A 15,775-nucleotide genomic window follows, 5' to 3' on the forward strand; every position below is an offset into this window, starting at 1 on the left:
TTTTATGTGTTTCTGGATTCATTTTGCTAATATTTTATGAAAGACTTTTGCATCTGTGTTTTTGAAGGGTATTAGTCTCTAGTTCTATGTGCGCGTGCGTGCGATGTCTGCCTGGCTTTGGTATCAGGATAATAGAATGAATTGGAAAATGTTCTTTCTTCCTTTATTTTCTAAAAGAATTCATTAGGACTGGTGTTAACTTCTTTTTAAAGTATTTGATAGGATTTACCAGTGTAGCCATGTGGGTATGCCCTAGCTTTTCTTTGTGGGAAAATTTTTGATGATTAATTTGGTTTCTAGTTGTAGATCTATTCAGGTTTTCTGTTTTTTCTTCACTTAGTTTTGTTAATCTGTGTCTTCCTAAGAATTTATCCATTTTGTCTAAGTTGTCTGATTTGTTGGCGTAATGTGGTAGTGTTTCCTCAATCCTTTTACTTTTTGAAGGATAAATTGTGATCTCAGTAAGTTTTGAGTGTGGTGATTTCTGTCTTTTTTTTTGATCATTTCAGGTAAAGGTTTAACAATTTGGGGGATGTTTTCAAAGAAACCAACTTTGACTTTCTGTTTTGTTTTCTATTTCACTTATTTCTGTTCTCATCTTTATTATTGCTTTTTATTTAAATTTGCTCATTTTCTCTTAAGGTAGAAGCTTAATTATTGATTTAAGGCCTTTTTTCCTTTTCTCAATATGGGTATTTAAAAATATAGGTTCCCCTCTACACGCTGCTTTAGCTGCATTCTGTGAATGTTGATACAATGTGTTTTGGCTTTCATTCAGTTTCACCGGTTTTCTTTTCTGATTGCTTTTGTGATTTCTTCTTTGATGCGTGGCTTTTGTTTTAAGTGTGCTCGTTAATTTGAAATATTTAAGTATTCCCCAAATGATGCATAATTTAATTTTGTCTTAGAGAATATGTTTTAAATGAATTTACTGTTACTTATTATTGTCTGGTATGTTTTCTATTTTGGGGAATGTTCTTTGTGCACTTGAAAAGAGTAATACTTTGCTTTCGTAGGGTAGAGTTCTGTCCATTACATCAGCTTAGTTAATAAATAGTCTCTTATTCAAGTCTTTTATACCTTTGCTGTCTTCATGTCTTATTCTATCTATTACTGACAGTGAAACATCTCAGTATTTAACTGTAGTTGAATGACCTCCTTCTTTCGGCTCTGTGAGATTTTCCTTCATGTATTTTGAGGTTTGTACACCTTTGTAATTGTTCTGTGTTCCTGATATATTGATCTTTTTATCATGAAATGTCCCTCTTTATCTCTAGTAATAGTTCTCATTCCTTAGGTCTGTTTTGTGTGATATGACTGCACTTTAGCTCTCTCTTGGTAACTGCATGGTATACTGTTATCATTCACTTTACTTTCAGCTTTTTATGATTCTAAAATGTGATTCTGTCAGACAATATATAGTTGGATCTTCCTTTTTAAATTTAGTGTGACAGTCTCTACCTTTTGAGGGTTTAGTTCATTCACATTTAATGTAATTATTGCTGTGGTTGGATTTATGTCTGCTATTTTGCTTTTTTCCCTCATAGGTCTTATTTCTTCATTGTTTCTGTTTCTCCTTTACTGCCTTTTTTGTTTCAACAATTATTTTCTAGTTTGCCATTTTAATTCTTCTGTTAATTGATTTTTTTTTTAAAGTTATTTTCTTACTGGTTGCTGGAGTTTTTACTATGCATCTCATTACAGTCTTCTTCCGATTCATGCTAACGTACCTTTGGTAAAATAGAACAGCTTTTCTCCAGTGTGGCTTCATTTTCACCTCCTTCCTTGTGTTATAAACCCAAGAATACAGTGGTAAATTTATTGCTTTATTCAGGCTTGTCTTTTAAGGAAATTAAGAAAAGAGAAAAATGTACTTATATAGTCTTTCATATTACACATCTATTTTATCATTTCCAGTGATCTTTATTTCTCCCTGTGGATTCAGCTTGCCACTCTTTAGCCTAAACGACTTTCTTCACCATTTCTTGTAAGGCAGACCTACTAGCAACAAGTTCTTTGTTTTCATTTGTCTGTGGCTGTCCTTTTTTCACTTTTATGTTTCAAGGATAGTTCAAGACTCTTCAGAAGACGAGTAGAGAAACTTAACCACTCTGTGTTGCCCTCACTACAGCTGTCGGTAGGATAGACTTCAGCTATTTTCTGTGTCTGCAGGAATCCTCACGACGGGGTGTGCTTCCAGGAGTGGAGCCCCCTCGACTCCCCTCCTTGCTCTGCCTTCTCTCAGAGCAGGGTTTCGCAGCCTCAGCGCTGTGAACATTTTGGGCTGGATCGTTCTTTTTGTCAGGGGCTGTCCTTTGCATCAGAGGATGTTTGCAGCATCCCTGGCCACTACCCACCACATGCCAGTAGCCACCTCCTTTCTCAGTTTCGAGAACCAAAAAATGTCTCCAGGCATTCCCAGTGTCGTGCAGAGAGGCAGAGTCGCCACCAGTGGAGAAACACTGTGTTCTGTAGAAGGTTCCTTTTCTTGTCGCGTTTCACCCATCCCATCTCATTGCTGCTGTCTTGTCTGTCCTGTTGCTGCTCACCTGGGTCCACTGTCCCTTCACAGAGCTCTGAGTCGATAGTGGCCTGAGGATGCAGGCAGTTGCCCTCTTCCTCTTCCTCTTCCTCTTCTCTTCCTCCTCTTCTTCTTCTTCTTCTTCTTCTTCTTCTTCTTCTTCTTCTTCTTCTTCTTCCTCCTCCTCCTCCTCCTCCTCCTCCTCCTTCTTTCTCCTTCTTCTTCTCCTTCTTTCTTCTTTCTTCTTTTTTTTTTTTTAATTTGATTTTTTAGTTTCAGAGGTAGAATTTAGTGATTCATCAGTTGCATACAGCACCCAGTGCTCATTACTTCAAGTGCTCTCCTTAATGCCCATCACCCGATTACCCCATCCCCCCACTCAGCATGCCCATTTCTTTTTTTAAACATTCTGCTGTACATTCTGTAATGAGTACCCTATTCATCATGTATTAGCAGAGGGCTGTGTTTCTATAAAGTGTGCTTTTCAAAGGTACAAATGCTGTAAAGCAGATAACAAAAGTTCAGGAATAGTTGAGGTTATCAATTATTTGTTGTTACTTTGTTTTCTGAAGTAGAGAATTTTTGTGTGTATTACTTTGAACTTTTCATATCGGATCTTCTTGATACACTGGGAGAGTTTAGCTTCAGAATGTTGACTTAGATGATATGTGTCCCATATCACGCAGTTAATAAGTTGGTTGGATGGAGATTAGTTTCAGGTCTTTTGTGACCAAGGTAAATGTCCTTTGAGCTTTAGATTGTACTAGAACAAGTATATCCTTCATAGCACCATTGAGATGAGGTAAAAGCATTCTACGCAGTAGGAGTCTTGAGGCACCATGGGGACATCTGTGCTTCTCACCTCAAAAAAGAATGTGGTGCATAGTTTTCACCAATGAATGGTTAGCTAGATTTGCCCTTTTGTCCTTGACTACTGAGTTGGATGGTAGAGATTTTGGCTCCTAATTGTTCATAATTAATTTTTTTGTTGCTATTTAGCAACTGTGGCATTCCTTGTATAGGTTATCATTCTTAGAGTTCTTCCGAAATGTTCCTTGTGGCCAGTTGCATTACTTTTGGAATGATGGAGTTAGAGATGCATTTGTGTGTGTGTGTGTTTGAGGGCTTTTTTTTTCCTTTGAAAGCTTTGTTTTTAAAATATTATCATTTTTGGGGCACCTGGGTGGCTAAGCTGGTTAAGTGTCTGCCTTCGGCTCAGGTCATGATCCCAGGGGCCTGGGATCAAGCCCAGTGTCAGGGGGGCGAGGGGGCATCCCTGCTCAGAGGGGAGTCTGCTTCTCCCTCTCCCTCTGCCCCTCCCCCCTGCTTGTGCACGCGCTTGCTCGCTCTCTCTTTCTCTCTTTCGCTCTCACTCAAATAAATAAATAAAATCTTTAAAAAAATACTGTCATCTTCAAACATTTTTAAAAATAGATTGTTTGCCACAAAGATGCACATAACTCCATTAGTTTAGGAGTTAAGGTTTACCTTTGTTTCTGCCTGAGCTTGCTATGCAGGTGACCAAAATCCTGTGCAGTATTTTCCCCATCTTCAGCTGTTGTTCCTCAGGTTCCAGGTGGCTCTACAGAACCACTTAGTCCTTTTAAAGAAATGATCCATTGAAGAAATATTAGTGTATAGAAAGGAATTAAGGGGCGCCTGGGTGGCACAGCGGTTAAGTGTCTGCCTTCGGCTCAGGGCGTGATCCCGGCGATCTGGGATCGAGCCCCACATCAGGCTCCTCTGCTATGAGCCTGCTTCTTCCTCTCCCACTCCCCCTGCTTGTGTTCCCTCTCTCGCTGACTGTCTCTATCTCTGTCGAATAAATAAATAAAATCTTTAAAAAAAAAAAATTTAAAAAAAAGAAAGGAATTAAGTTTGGTCAGATAACTTTTGAACCTTCACCTCCTCGACTGTGACACGCCATTGTTTTTTAAATCCAGAAGTTAGTCTTCTTTTTTAACCAACTGAAGTGCTATTTTATTTTCTGCATGGTGACTCTGACCAGACTACCACCCTTTTTATAAATCTGATCGCTACCCTTATCATAAGTATATACCAGTCAGTTACTTTGTATGTACTGTTTTGCAAAGCATGGGGCTGGTACTAAAGGTAGAGAAAGATAAGGTAAGACTGAAAAATTGAGTTTATAATCACTTGCAAAGTGTACTGCATACCCACTCCACAAAATAACTTGATAGAGCATATTTCAGAGATACAAGCTCTTAGTATAAGAAATGTGATTTTTTTGTTTTGTTTTGTTTTTTTACTTTTGCTTCTGCTGTCTAGGCCAGTCTGAATTTTTTTTTGCACCTTTCCCTTCACATACTAATCACATTCTAGAATACTGTCTCACTGCTTTGATTTAATTTTCTTCTTTGTTATTCCTCAGTGAACTTCTATTTTCTAGCATCCCAAAGTCTGGAAAATTAAATCAAAATTGTTTCTACTTTCGTGAGAGTCACATTTTATGTTTGCAAGTTGATAACAGGGATAGATATAAAATAGTCTCTAGGCTGTGGCATGATGTCGTTATTAAGTCCACTGCTGTAACCCTCTATCTTTTATGTATGTAGTATTTAACTTGACGGTTTTCTATTGCAGGGAACAGCAAATTTTTTCTTAAAGGACCTGATAAGAAACATTCCTAGCTTATAGGCGTTATGGTCTCTGTTACAGCTGCTCATCTGTGCTTTAGAGGGAAGGAAGTCCTAGACAATTCATGAACTATTCAGCGTGTGTATAAAGAAATAGTGTGTCATGGTAACGTTTAGCTTAGTAAGAATACACTAGGCAGGTGAAAATATTCGTTGGCGAAAGCAGTAGGGGAAGTAAATCTTGTAAATAAGGTTTATATTGAAGTGTTTTAGTTTTTTTTTTTTTTTTTAAAGAATTTATTTATTTATTTGACAGAGAGAGAGACAGCCAGCGAGAGAGGGAACACAAGCAGGGGGAGTGGGAGAGGAAGAAGCAGGCTCATAGCAGAGGAGCCTGATATGGGGCTCGATCCCATAACTCCGGGATCACGCCCTGAGCTGAAGGCAGACGCTTAACCGCTGTGCCACCCAGGCGCCCCGAAGTGTTTTAGTTTTAATTCATGGTAACGAGTGTTGTGTGAATTGAAATATTCTCTTGAAATTGTCCCCCAGCTTTTCAGAGAACAGCCTGATACAGGGATAGTCCCTGAGTTTCAGTTGCTTCATACGTTTTGTGGGTGACGACGTGCCATCCCTCTAGCATTGAGATAGTTGAGTTGGCATTGTTCCTTTTAGTCCTCTTACTAGTTTTCATTCCTCATTTAGTTTTGTTCTTGGAGTATTTGCATAGCAGTGTGACCAAATACAGCTTAGGTTTTTCAGTTTGTAAGCTTTCGTGATGTTTTTAGATTTCTACCCCAAAAGGCCTTTTTGTCTGCTGCTTCGAAGGCGGCTTTTGTTGTGTTACTAGGTGTTACTGAGGCTGGTGTTGATCTACCTCCCAGTACCTAAGGAAGCACGTGGCCATTTCTCAGTTCAGGAATGGCAGCAGATGCTCTGGACGCCGTTGTGCTCTGTGCGGTGCTGGTGTCTGCGCTCTGACTTTCCTCTCCTCAGAGGGCACATGCTTTTGAGTCCTCCAGACTCTGGGTGATGTGGAGCCATTCTGTCTTCCGGGGCGGGACTGGCCTCAGCAGAGGAGGGCTACCTGGTGTCAGAAGGCAGCCTGGCAAGCAGTGACCCATGAAGCTCCGGTTCTGGTTCTAGCCTCCTTCCATGGCCTGCGCTCACCTGCTGAGCATGGGACCTTCTGCCACGTGCTTCCCTGGCCTTCTAGTGGCAGGACAAGGCACATTTTTTCAGTCCTCGTGAAAGAAGTTTCCTTCAATTTTTTTTTGTTTTTGTTTTTGAAAGAAATGTGTTCACAGTGTCCTATTCTGGACTTCTGCCATAGGTTCTTTAATGAATCAGGGATGATTAAGATTTAAACAGGAGAAACTTTTATCTATAGAATTGAGGCAGAATTTCTATGGTGACAGGTTTTTAAATTTATTGGTAAAATTTGTGTCTCCAAGTCCTAATACTGTTAAGTTGGTATCAGTTGTATTGCTGTTCTTATTTGGGGGCCATAGTCTTGTTTACTGTCATTATAATCCATTAATTTTCTCATCTGTGAACAGTAAAGAGCATTGATGGAAACTGTGTAACAAACTTCACCTTTAAGTGGTGACAGCTGTATTGCCACTGATTATTCTCTTACCTCTGAATTTGTTTTCCCAAGAAATTGGGAATTAAAGATAGCTTATTAGTTTTTCTGTAGAATGTTTCATGACAATAACTTAATCCATACTTACATACTCATTGCATGTTACACTGAAATATCTTGTGAACTCTAGACCCAGTCTGAGAATTGGAAAGCTAATGTTACCACATTGTAGACAGATGGGACTGAATCAGTTGGTTTTCCCTTTCCTTTTTGTTTTCCACTGTATTGTGTCCATGAGCTAGTGACTAGTAAAATTTATATTTCCTTATAGAGAAGAGTCTTTTTTTTTAAACAGATTTTGTTTTTTTCCATTTAGTTAATTGAAATTTTAGTTTGAAAAATGCTTTTTTTTTTTCCTTCTTCTTGGTTGCTTCTGTAAGAAATGCTGTCTTGTTTTATTTCCAGGTTTGAATTCTGGGAAGATTTTGAAGAGGACCACGGGAAAGGGAGGGAGAACGGCTACCAGAGTCTTCATAAGGTGCTGGAGCCCTTCCTCCTCCGGAGGGTCAAAAAGGACGTGGAGAAATCCCTTCCTGCCAAAGTGGAACAGATCCTCAGGGTGGAGATGTCGGCTCTGCAGAAGCAGTATTACAAGTAAGCTATGGGCTGGGTCACGCCACAGTAGGATTAACATCCAGACAAAGAAGCCATGAGATAGGCAGGTGACATACTGCTTTTTTCAGTGATGCCTGAACACAGATGTGAGTAGCAGTATATTCATGGTTAGAAAGAGGAAGTTCTATTATTCTTGCTTTTTTATTTGGGTGAGAATTTTCACAGCACTTTTCATTCTATAGGTGGTCTGAAGTATATGTTAAATCTTACTGCTAATCCCCCTCCAACAAACAGGCATATTTCACTCATTCGTCTGTTTCTTTTCCGCTATTCATTCAGTCATTTATTCAGATTCTGCAATGTGGTAGGCATTCTGCTAGATACTGGGAGTATGAAGATGAGTGGATGTGTTCCTGCCAGAAGTGTTGCTTAGGAGGGAAGACAGGGTAGAGACAAGGAGTCAAAACAATGTTGTTTAATAACCAACGCAAAATATGCAGGGCACTGTAGCTGAGAAGGAAAAGTGCTCAGCTCTGTGCTGCAAGGGAAAGACACTGTCCATTCTGGCACTCCAAGTGGCCTGGGTAGGTTGTGGACTTGGTTTAGGTTATGATAGGCAGAATGCTGGTTTGGGAAAGGGAGTGGTATAGAATGTGCTTTAGTTTTTTGTTTTTGTTTTTTAGATTTTATTTATTTGTGAGAGAGAGAGCACACACAAACAGGGAAAGAGAGCACAAGCGGCAGGCAGAGGGAGAAGCAGGCTCCCTGCTGAGCTAGGAGCCTGATGTGGGACTTGATCCCAGGACCCTGGGATCATGACCTGAGCCGAAGGCAGAAACTTAACCTTGACTGAGCCACTGAGGCATCCTACCATCTGACCTTTTTGTCTAACACTACCTTGACTTTTAAAAACCTTTTTGTCAGGGGAAATCTCAGATATGTACAAAAATAGTAAAGGAAGTAGTCACGTACCCATAGTCAGTCCAGCTTTAATTACCGACTCATGGCCAGTCTCAAGTTCACCTATGTCTTTTGTATCCTCATTTTCACCCCTAGATTGTTTGAAACATGTTCCAGGTACTTATCAAATGTTTCTATATAACTAAAAGATAAGTACTTTTTACCAGTTAAACAAAACAATGGCAACAACAAAACCAAGCTTATAGGTACAGAGAACAGAACAGTGGTTGCCAGAGGCTGGAGTGTGGTGAGGGGGTGAGAGCTATGGGTGAAAGGGCGGTCAAAAGGTATAGACCTGGAGTTATAAATGAGTCAGGAGGATGTAATGTGCAGCATGGCGGTTATGGTAATAATACTGTATTGCGTATTTGAAAGTTGTTGAGAGTAGATCTTTGAGAGTAGATCTTTCTGCACACAAGGAAAAAAGATTTTGTGACTGTGTATGATGACAGATGTTAATTAGACTTACCGTGGTGATCATTTTGCAATATATACAAATATCAAATCATGTGTATACATGAAACTAATACAGTGTTAAATTTCGATCATACCTCAATAAAAAAAGTTAAGCATAATTTCAATACTGTTATCATGCCTAAAAAAAAATCAGTGATTTCTTATTTTTTTTTTTTTTTAAGATTTTATTTATTTATTTGACAGAGATAGAGATAGCCAGCAAGAGAGGGAACACAGGCAGGGGAAGTGGGAGAGGAAGAAGCAGGCTCATAGCGGAGGAGCCTGATGTGGGGCTCGATCCCGTAACGCCGGGATCACGCCCTGAGCCGAAGGCAGACGCTCAACCGCTGTGCCACCCAGGCGCCCCGCGATTTCTTACTATTTTTATAATGTCTGTCGCGTGTTTACATTTCCCTGGTTGTCATCTGCATGACGTACATGTGCACATACACACATACTTACGTTTTGCTTGTTTGCATCAGGATCCCAGTAAGCTCCATTACATAATGATTGCTTGGCTTGTCTCTTAAGTTTATTTGAATCCATTTCTCCCCCATCCTTGTAAATTTTTTGAGAAGAAACGGAGTCTGTGTTCTGTAGATGTGTTATACAGCCTGAATTTAGCTGATTGCTGTTCCATGGCATTTAACGTTTTTCTCTGAACCTTCATATTTACAGATATATGTAGAAGCTTGATTAGACTCAGATTCAGTATGAGTATTTCGCAGAATGCAAAGGTACATTCTTTCACAGGAGATTGTCTTTTTGTGATATTAACAAGTAATAGTAAGCATTGCCTAGATCCATTCATTCATTAGGGATTATGAAGTGGTGATACTCAAATTTTATTTCTCCCTGTTTATTAGCTGAATACTGCAAAAAGAAACTCCTTGTATCAAGTGAGGAACAGATCATATAGGAAAGACAGAATAAATGCATGATTCTTTCTGATTTTTGACATTTAAAAACATTTTATTTTATTATTATTTTTAAAAGATTTTACTCTTAAGTAACCTCTACACCCAACATGGGGCTTGAGCCTACAATTCCAAGGTCAAGAGTTGCATGCTTCACCAACTGAGCTAGCCAGGCATCTCTGTTGTTTTTTTATTTTTTAATTCTTAAAAAATATTTTATTTGAGAGAGAGAGAGCAAGCATGAGCAGGGAGGAGAGGGAGAAGCAGGCTCCACACTGAGCAGGGAGCCTGATGCGGGGCTCGATCCCAGGACCGTCGGATCATGACCTGAACCGAAGGCAGATGCTTAACTAGCTGAGCCACCCAGGCACCCTGCCTCTATTATTTTTTAATTTGAAATATATCTGACATATAATGTGTAAATTTAAGGTGTACAACACGTTACTTTGATACATTTATATGTAATAAGATGGTTTCTGCCATTGTAGCAGTAATTAAGCACCTCTATCACATTACATAATGACCCTTTTTAATGGTTGGAATCTTTAAGTTCCAGTCTCTTAGCAAGGTTGATAATAATACGGTATTGTTGTCTGTATTCACTCTACTGTGCATTAGATCTCTAGGGATTATTTACTAATTGCAAGTTCGTACCCTTGAACAACATCTGTCCCATTCCCCCATTTCCTGGTAGCCACTATTTTATTTACGTTCTTCTTCTGAATTTGGCTTTCTCAGATTCCACATACAAGTGACATCATAACAGTACTTGTTTTTCTCTGCCTGATGTTTCTTACTTAGCATAATATGCTTAAGGTCCATTCATGTTGGAGTTTTGACATCTTTAAAAGAAATAATAGGTTATATCTACCCTTCTTCAAAGGTTTTGACCAGTGAGATTTGTTTGGGTATGATTTTAAATTGATCAGTAAGCATATTCATGTTTCATTCTGTGACAGTTATTCTTTTGTACTCCTGGTCTAATGGCTCCATTTTTAGCCGGGAGGAGCTCACTCAAGTTGGTTTTGAGCCTTTTGACATAATCCTAGTTGTAGCTCAGAGCTTTTTGCTTTCTGGAATAAAACGTTCACACTCATCTTGTACATTGCCTGCCCCACAGCGGGAGTCAGCCATATATCCAGCAAGCTCTGCATACTCTTTTATTGGAAAGTGGAATTTGGGGACCTCACACTGGGCACTGGAGCTGTGACTAGCACCTGCACTGGACATCATTGACAGGCTTTTTCAGTGGACAGATTTAGGAAATGTTTGTTTTTATTGTTATTTGTTTTAAGAAATTTGTTTTTAAAGATAAATACATCATGAATTGTTTTTTCAGTTAAACAGTACAACGTAGAGGTTTTATTTGAGCTTAAAGGTCTTATACCCATACCAGAAATTCCACTTCTTAACTGCACCAACCTGCTTACCACCACACACACAGTCTTAGTAGTAATAGTGCCAGGATTACCCTCGGCAATGTGAATAACAAAAACAGAGTAAGGGTAAAATTTCTTAACGGTTTGTTTGTTTGTTTGTTTTTAAAGGTATAGTCCATTAAAAATGGACGAGTCTTAAAGTACTTTGAGATAGTTTTTCTTACTTGTGGTTAGGCTACAGCTAGATACAGTGGTTTATTTCATTTTAGTTTTATTTTTTAAAAGTTGGCTTTGCTTAATTTTGCTTCATAATTATTTGTCATATTTGTAGAGTTCCAAAGGCAAAGCTACGAAGCCTGTTGTGTTCAGAGATATCTAGCTTCTTTCCTTGTCCCCCCTTCATTCTAGTTCCTCTTTCCCTTAGGTAATAATAATTACCAGTTTTAAAATTCTTAATGTTTAGCTTTCCTTTATTTTTTAATTTTTAAAATATAATCAAATGCATTTTAACTTTTTTGCTGTCTCCTTACTCCTACATTGGCAGCATACCATATACATTTTTCTGTACCTTACGTTTTTCATTTAATGATTGAAGAACACTCCACAGTGGATTATAAAGATATTCCTCTTCTCTTTTTACATCTGTAGAGTGTTCCCTTGTGGATTTGTAGCGTAGTTTATTCAGTGCGGCCCCCTAGTGGAGGACATTTAGATTGTTTGAGATGCTTAGAGAAATAGCACTTCAGTGAAAATCTTGAGCACTCTGTGAGATAGAGTCCTAAAAGTGGGATTGCTCACAGTGTAAAGAAATTCCGTTGCTTAGGAAAATAAAGCACTTTTAATATTTTATAGTGTATGGTTAAAGCTTATATGCGGATATACATATGTATTTCTCCTTCCTTTTTTAAAAATTTGGATATAAAACATAGTGACTGTGAGCATTTTATCATGTAAAATGTCCTTTTACAACACTTTGTCAGTGGGTACATAGCTTCCGTCTGATGGTAATCTTAATTTAACTAGTCTCCTCCTGTTAGCTTACCTCCGTTTGTGTTGTGAGAAAGAGTGCTTCAGTGACTGTCCTTGTTTGACACGTGTGCATATATGTATTTGTATATTTCACTGTTGTTCTTTCCTTTTAGTTTTCCGTGCTCAGGTTGAAATGCCTATGCGAGCAGTGTTTACCCAGTGGTTACCATTCTGAATCAGACCAAAGATGTGAGTGGTCCCAGCTAGGTGGCAGGAGGTGCAAAATACCGTATCCCTCTATGCCTTCTTAATGGTCTTATGTCTTTTTTGTTTTTTGTTTTTTTGTGTTTCCAGTAACACTGCTCTCTCTCACAGTCTTCTGATGCTTCCGATTCTCTGTTTCTTCAAATTGAGTAATATCATTATTTTGATTTGCAGATGGATTCTGACCAGGAACTACAAGGCTCTTGCCAAAGGGACAAGAGGCAGCACATCCGGGTTCCTGAATATTGTGATGGAGTTGAAAAAGTGCTGTAACCACTGCTACCTGATCAAGCCCCCTGAGGAGAACGAGCGAGAGAACGGGCAGGAGGTTCTTCTGGTGAGTGGCCACCTTGTTTGTAATTAAGTTCTTAAATACTCCAATGTCTGTAGATGCTCTGTATCAGAGCCCTTTCCTCCTTTGATGATTCTTCAAGGAGCATCAGAAGAAGCTCTGAAAAGAGGTGAGGAAAGTTCACTAGGAAAAATAGGGAAAGTCCGATGTCCCAGATGCCAGGTAAAGAGCATTTCAGGAATTGGCAGCCAGACTGCAGGGGGCTTCACCAAACTGAAGGATGATTGTCAAACTAGGAACTCCTAGCAGTTAAGGGCAGATTGAAGTATGGGTTTGAGTGTGATGATCGGAATGTCTTTTCAATCTCCAGTCCCTGATCAGAAGCAGCGGGAAGCTGATTCTATTAGACAAACTGTTGACAAGACTTCGAGAAAGGGGCAACAGAGTCCTTATCTTCTCCCAGATGGTCAGAATGTTGGACATCCTGGCTGAGTACCTGACGATCAAACACTATCCTTTCCAGGTAAGGATGCTCAGTGATTGGAGTCCCTCCCTGTTTCCCTCCCTCCAGGTTGTATGCTTTGCTTGCTAAATTATCCTAAAGTTAGGAGACAAGTTTTTTAGCTGGAAGCAAATTGAGATGAAGGTTTCAGGAGGTTCTTTATGTTTACTTCCATACCTTTAAGCTACCCTATAATGAATGTGGTCATGTGAGGTCATTCTGTTTTTTGGGGGGCGGTAAGGAGGTGGGTAATACAGGAAAAGCAGTCAAGAGAAAGGATGTTAGATGGTGAAATGGTGTCTTCCAGCTCCCAAGTCTGGGGTAAGAGAAGAGAGAAAGGAGGTGCAGACCTAATTCCAGAAACGCAAATCCTAGGAAGAAAGGCGATAGTTCTGTATGTTCACCCCCGGGCAAGCTGACCCTGGCGTTGAGGCTGGGAACTCACCAGAGCTGTGCCCGTGAAAGCTTGCTGGGCCCTGAAGCAGGTGGTGATGGCCCCTTCTTCTCTGCAGGATTGTTACTGTGGATTTTCATCTTCACTCAGTTGTCTCCTACAAGATAAGGAGAAAAACAAGATAAGGGGGAAATGAGTTTCTTTTACCCGATATTTTTTCTGGGTGTTAGACTGTGTGAAACTTCTCTCTGATCTATTTATGGATGTGTATGCTATTTATCTTGACTTTTGGCATAACATTTTTATAGTGCTTTGATTTTTAAGATTGACTTAATATTTTTTCTTTGAGTGCTTGGACTGTTCAGCCAACTTACATAATTACGCTAGTATTGAAGAAACTGGGGGTCAGTGATTCTCCCCTAAGAAGGCCAAGCTTTAAACTCACTAACAGTTTGTCTTTTAAAAATGCCCCGAAAGGCATTGTCCTATCCATAATACCTTGTGTGGTCTTTCAGCAGCTGTCTTAGAATATGGTTTGGTACTGTGGTTATTTAAGGAAAAAAAACAAAAACCAAACAAAAACCCAGCACACTGCAAAAAGACTGTTGTGTCTCAGTGCATCGGATCTCCGTGAGCTTTCAGATCAAGCTAATCATTTGATATCAAGTAAAATAAGAATGCATTGCTTTTCTCTGTAGGGAATATTTGGCTAGAGTCCACTCGGGTCTGTCATGTCTGCTGTCTTCTATTAATGGGAATATTAAAGGATGGCATTTGGTTTTCTGATATCAAGTACAGGCTATGAACCTACCATTTAAACATATCTTTGGGTTGGGGCTCTGAGTAGAGTTGGTAGAAAGAAGGGGGTTCCCAGGTGTGATTTGACTTGAGTTCAGGTGAGCCTGGGTCTGGTCAGCAGAGCTCTGAACTGGGGAGATGTAGGTCCTTCTACAGACGATGTCCGCAGCCACTCGCCCATCACTGGACAGCTGACATCACCTCTTGGGTCAGTTTTGCTTTCTGTAAAATGAGGTATTTTGTTCATCTCAGAATGTGATTGTGAGGGGAAGACATTTGAAAAGGATTTTAAAGAGTAAGAAATAAGCACTTTATATGTACAACATACAGGTAATGATTCTCAAGTATTTATTTGACATGGGGTTTTCCATAGTGATGTTGTTTGGGACCTAGAACTGACACGTACTCTAATAAAAGAACTAGTAAATACTAGAGGCTTTCTTAAATATGTATTTTGGTTACCTAAACACTTCACTCTGATGTCAGAGTATAATTTTTGGAAAAGCTGGAATATATGATCAACTTAATTTTAATACAACGTTATGGTGAAGTCTTTTCAAACAATTATGTAAATGATTTTTTGGTTTGTGTAGCACTTAATAACTGTGCAACTTGTAGTCATATTAGTTAAGAGTTAGGGTCATTTTCTGCATGAGCTAATTATGAGGTGAGCAGTGGTACGGTGAGCTAATCTCTTCAGTCCCTACGGATATAGAAGCAAACCTTGTTTGTGAGCACAGTGTGGGTTGCCATCTTTCTTGTTATAGGTCCTAGCAGTCATTCTGATCTTGGATAAACTTGGATAGCCCTTTGAGTCAGAAGCTTCTGACCTTGAGTTTGTAACCAGAGAGCTTGGGCAAGTAGGATATGCTGCTTAAGCAGTCCCCTGACAGCATGTTGCCAGTGCATTCCGTACTAAGTGGGTGTTGGGGTGATAAAGGTTGCAAGTCTGGTGTTCTGTTCTGAGTATAGATGATCTTCCTACCTTATGATTTTCTTGTGGTTTATTTTTACAGCGTCTAGATGGTTCCATCAAGGGAGAAATCCGAAAACAGGCACTGGACCACTTCAATGCAGACGGGTCTGAGGTACACCGTGCATGGCTTTGTTATTTGGGCGGTGTGGGCTCTGTATCCAGGGGAAAGCCTTTCTGGCTTAATGTATTTCACTTCAGAAACAGCTCAGAGTGAAGTTCTGCTTTGGCAAGGAAATAAGACATCATTAATACAAAAGATGCCTCTTAATTTTGTTGTTTGTTATTCCAGAAAAGCATATGCATGCTTGTTTATCTTCCCTGGTATGGATTAGTGACAGAGTAGTTTAGTAGCAGCTGAGTGTTCTCTAGTGGCTTCCAGATACCAAATTTCTGGGCCTGGGAGAGCAGCAAGGCAACAGTCAGGAAGGCTGGCCAGTAGGATTAATTTTGACATGTATGTTACGTCACAAGGTTCTGATCCGTACTTTTTTGGTGACTGAGGCTTGAGAAGTACTTTGGCCATGTCTCAAATGTGTTGGATTGCTGGTAT

At 39.5% G+C, this 15,775-nt stretch overlaps 1 protein-coding gene across 4 annotated transcripts in view; it reads left to right on the forward strand.

The window, feature by feature from the left end:
- Positions 1-15,775, forward strand: part of CHD2 (chromodomain helicase DNA binding protein 2) — a 117,838-nt gene that overhangs the window by 56,418 nt on the left and 45,645 nt on the right. For all 4 annotated transcript variants that reach the window (XM_087856660.1, XM_045813077.2, XM_087856659.1 and 1 more), the window contains 4 exons: positions 7,169-7,357; positions 12,438-12,600; positions 12,926-13,078; positions 15,266-15,337. In XM_087856660.1, the coding sequence (XP_087712786.1) occupies positions 7,169-7,357; positions 12,438-12,600; positions 12,926-13,078; positions 15,266-15,337 (577 nt within the window). The remainder of the gene's footprint in view (positions 1-7,168; positions 7,358-12,437; positions 12,601-12,925; positions 13,079-15,265; positions 15,338-15,775) is intronic.

The sequence above is a fragment of the Ursus americanus genome, chromosome 28 (genome assembly GCF_024610735.1).
Source record: "Ursus americanus isolate L20-20 chromosome 28, mUrsAme1.1.p, whole genome shotgun sequence".
NCBI classification, from domain to species: domain Eukaryota; kingdom Metazoa; phylum Chordata; class Mammalia; order Carnivora; family Ursidae; genus Ursus; species Ursus americanus.